General features: G+C 33.7%; 1 protein-coding gene across 1 annotated transcript; it reads left to right on the plus strand.

Annotated features, from left to right (window-relative positions):
* Positions 1-555: 555 nt before the first annotated feature.
* On the plus strand, positions 556-2,745 carry LOC149426742 (larval cuticle protein 16/17-like). The gene is made up of 3 exons (XM_089638321.1): positions 556-689; positions 1,715-1,833; positions 2,315-2,745. Exons 1-3 carry the CDS (start codon positions 681-683, stop codon positions 2,523-2,525), a joined length of 339 nt encoding a protein of 112 aa, XP_089494447.1. The 5' UTR covers positions 556-680; the 3' UTR covers positions 2,526-2,745.
* The last annotated feature ends 933 nt before the right edge of the window (positions 2,746-3,678 follow it).

The raw sequence follows: 3,678 nt of genomic DNA on the forward strand, positions 1-3,678 counted from the left end.
CAGTCCTAGTTTTTTTTTAAGTTTAAAATTATATTGTTTTCATTAGTTGAAGTGATTTATCGTTAATATTTGAAAAGATTAATAAATAAAGTTTATGTTCTATAGTGATTAAATGTTTTATTCATCATAATTCCTTCACAATAGCGTCTTAAAGTTACTAGGGCCATCTCCCCCGGAACAACCCTATATCATAATGAATTTTGATGCACGGAACTGTTGATGCAACTAAAGTCTCTCTAGTGCGGCCTGCTTTAATTTAATTTCAAATGTTTTTACTATACGTAATAATAATAGATTTGAAGTTGCTAGTAAAAGTGACAGTAAAACGTGCTATTCATAATAATTAATTAATTCGTTTATTTAAAGAACATTGTTTCGATTAATAATGAGATAGAGTTGGAAATGCCATAACTTTACGTAGGTACCTAAATTCAATTATATGAAGGTGAGAATACTTTTATTTTTAAGATGCACATTATAATTCGAGTATCTGGTTATTCTAGAAAAAACGGGTGCTAATAAATATTATTTCTTGTGGGCGAAGTAATTCAGTAATTCAAATAATAGGACTGGTTTTTTTAAAACTATATGGACCACGTTCTGTATATAAGTTGGATGTCACCAGATTGCTTCATCAGTATTCTCCTGCCTTCAGTAAAGCACCAAACTATTAATTCACCATGAAACTGGTAAGAACCACAATTATTTTAACTTACTTCCAATCCCTGAAATGTTTTTGTGACCGCCACAGTGAAAAGTGATAAAAAGTGAAAAATTGCGGACAATCACAAGTTCAGCCGAAAATATAGTATTAACCACAAACTATCGCAGGTTATGTTTCTCTAAAAACTACCACGTCGATTCTTAGACTAAATAAATTCTATCCTGTATTTTAGATATAACTCTAACAAACGGAACACCCGTTCACATTCATGTTGATTTCATGAGAAGTCGGCTCTTATGTGGAACGAGATGCCAGCATCTGTTTTTCCTCCTTTATATAATACGGGCCTCTTCAAGACCCGCCTTATTAGATCCCTTCCTACAGACTCTACCTTAACCCATCTCACAATGCTGCCCAACTGGGTGGCGACGTAGTGCCCCTGTCTTTACATTGTACACTCAAGGACGTTCTTGTAAGGTTCTTTTAGTTTTTTTTAATGTGAAACCGCACACGAGTCTCAACTGCTCCCAACCGCATGGCACCAGTGAGACTATGACATCCTCAATTTGTGTATGTTGTGAGGCTGAAGGTAGAGAGGTAGGGGAAGGAGATGGGGAAGAGGCGGGTGAGAAAGTACCTGGCTATACAGATCTGGTCACCGAATACGGCCAAAGCCATTTCGATTCTGAATGGTGGTCTTACACCAGGGCAATACTTAGAGTATCTTCTACTCTGGAACGTGCCGCAAGAATACTATATATTATTTTAAATCAGTGATTAGTGAAATAAGACAAATTGATCAAAAAAAATTTATTATTTTTTAAGATAAACTTATATTTAATTTTTTTTTTGGATTTGAACCCGCGATTTGTTAATTTTTTGCGATTTTTGTAAGGTGTCACAAAAAACGTGAAATTTTTCACAATAGTCTCAAAACCGGAGCATTTACATGAAATTCTGAGACTCTTGTGAATTAAAAAACTAATGTTAATAATAATGGATTATTTCTAAAGCGCCATATTAACTGAAGATTCATCTTACCTATTACAGGCACTCTTTTTCTTCTTTGTGGCGATCGCCTTGGCTTCGGCCAGCCCAGTGCCAGTGGAGCCCATCAAGATCCTCAGGTCTTCCTTCGACCTGGACCCAGCGGGTTCCTACAAGTTTGGGTAAGTACGCAACAATTCTATATGATATTCTTTTCAAAGGATTTTCACATTTTTATTTATATTTGAACACCTATTTCAGAATTTTCTGTAGCCGTTAGACAACGTAATTTCCAAAATTCTTTACTTTCATCTGAAATTTAATTAGGTAACTTGCCGACTTAGTAGCTGGCACACTTAGTTATTTGAAAACTACCAAGTTGATATCATTATCCTGTACAAGAACCATTGTTTACACTAATCTTTTATTAAAATACCTTATTAAGGATTACGTTCTGCTGCAAAAGTAGTCTGGTATCGTACTATAACGTATATCAGAATTTTAATTATGAAAATCGGGAAACACGTCTTACGCCTTACTGTATTAAAGTATAAACTTTGTTACTTGAAACCTATAGATTTGTCAAAAATCGTGTGAAGTTTCATTGTTTGTTAACATTTCGATTTTCACCATTATTTATATGTGTTATTTTATCTTTCCCAGATATGAAACAGAGAACAAAATCGTCCGCGATGAGGTTGGAGAACTGAAGGTAGTCAAAGGCGAGGATGGCAAGGACCAGCAGGTTGTAGTGGTGAAGGGATCCTTCTCGTACCCCGACCCCCAAGGAAACCCCATCACCGTCGTCTTCTTCGCTGATGAGACAGGCTTCCACGCTGATGGCGCTCACCTCCCAGTAGCCCCAGTTGTCTAAGATTTACCCTTTCAATGGAATAACCGATCGAACTGTATCTATCAACGAACTGGCTTTGTTTTAGGACACGAAATGATAAAAAGGAACGTTACAAATTATCGAACAAATGCTATTTACCTATATTTTATTAGGAAGTAAACATTGTGTAAGTTGGATTTTTGTAATATTCTCAGCATACTTAGAATTACAAAAAATGAAGAATTATAAAAATTAAATAAAATCTACCTGATTTTTACTAATTTTACAACAGGTGCCATTGATGGTGATTTTAACCCTTTTAATTAAGATAATTTTTTACCATCACGAAATCAAAAATGAAAAGTAAAGGTGAAATATTAATGTGAATAATTGACATGAAACTAAATTATTTAAGTGAAAAATTGACATTGAAACGAAATTATTTTCACAGTCTAATTAAATGTATAAGCAAATATTATTCACTCCAAATATGATCTAAGATTTTCACGGCCAAAAGTATTTTTGTTATTTGTTTTTGGGGTATTATGCCGTGTTGCGCTAACTCCTTCTTTAGCCAACGTTTCGGACAGCATTGCAGAGTCCATCATCAGGCCACATCTGCCATTTAACACATCTGCCCTGATGATGGACACTGCAATGCTGTCCGAAACGTTGGCTAAAGAAGGAGTTAGCGCAACACGGCATAATACCCCAAAAACAAATAACAAAAATTATTCACTCCGTTTAAAAAAACCTACATATTTTAACATCCATTTTCTGAAAACCAATAAGGAAAAATAAAGGTTTTTACGTGCGTAGTTAAATGAGAAAATTATTTTACCAACGATAAAGTGGGTTTTTATTATTTATTAATCAAAAACATATACTTTTTTACATTTTTTTAAAAAATTTTTCCCGGAATGAAAATGCATATATAGAAAATAAACAGAACATTTTAGTACATTTTACGTGAGAATAATACACATAGAAAATCCTGCTTGAAAACCTGAATTCATAGTCAGTTGGTTTTGCGGTTTTCTAAACGTTATGTGTTTTAATGTGTTGGTAATATTGATTTGTAAATCAACCTAGACCTGCATATTTGATTTAAGAATATTATAATATTTGTCAAATTATGGTGAAAGGTTATTAATATATTTTAATTTATGTACTTGATTAGAAAGTAAAATAACAC

This window comes from Hesperophylax consimilis, chromosome 1, assembly GCF_061612785.1.
Source record: "Hesperophylax consimilis isolate HC1 chromosome 1, BYU_Hcon_1.0, whole genome shotgun sequence".
Lineage (NCBI taxonomy): Eukaryota > Metazoa > Arthropoda > Insecta > Trichoptera > Limnephilidae > Hesperophylax > Hesperophylax consimilis.

What these genes read in the sequence shown, in the direction of transcription:
- LOC149426742 (XM_089638321.1), top strand. An exon ending in GCGGGTTCCTACAAGTTTGG is followed by an intron (nt 1,834 to 2,314) that starts GTAAGTACGCAA and finishes TATCTTTCCCAG; the next exon opens with ATATGAAACAGAGAACAAAA.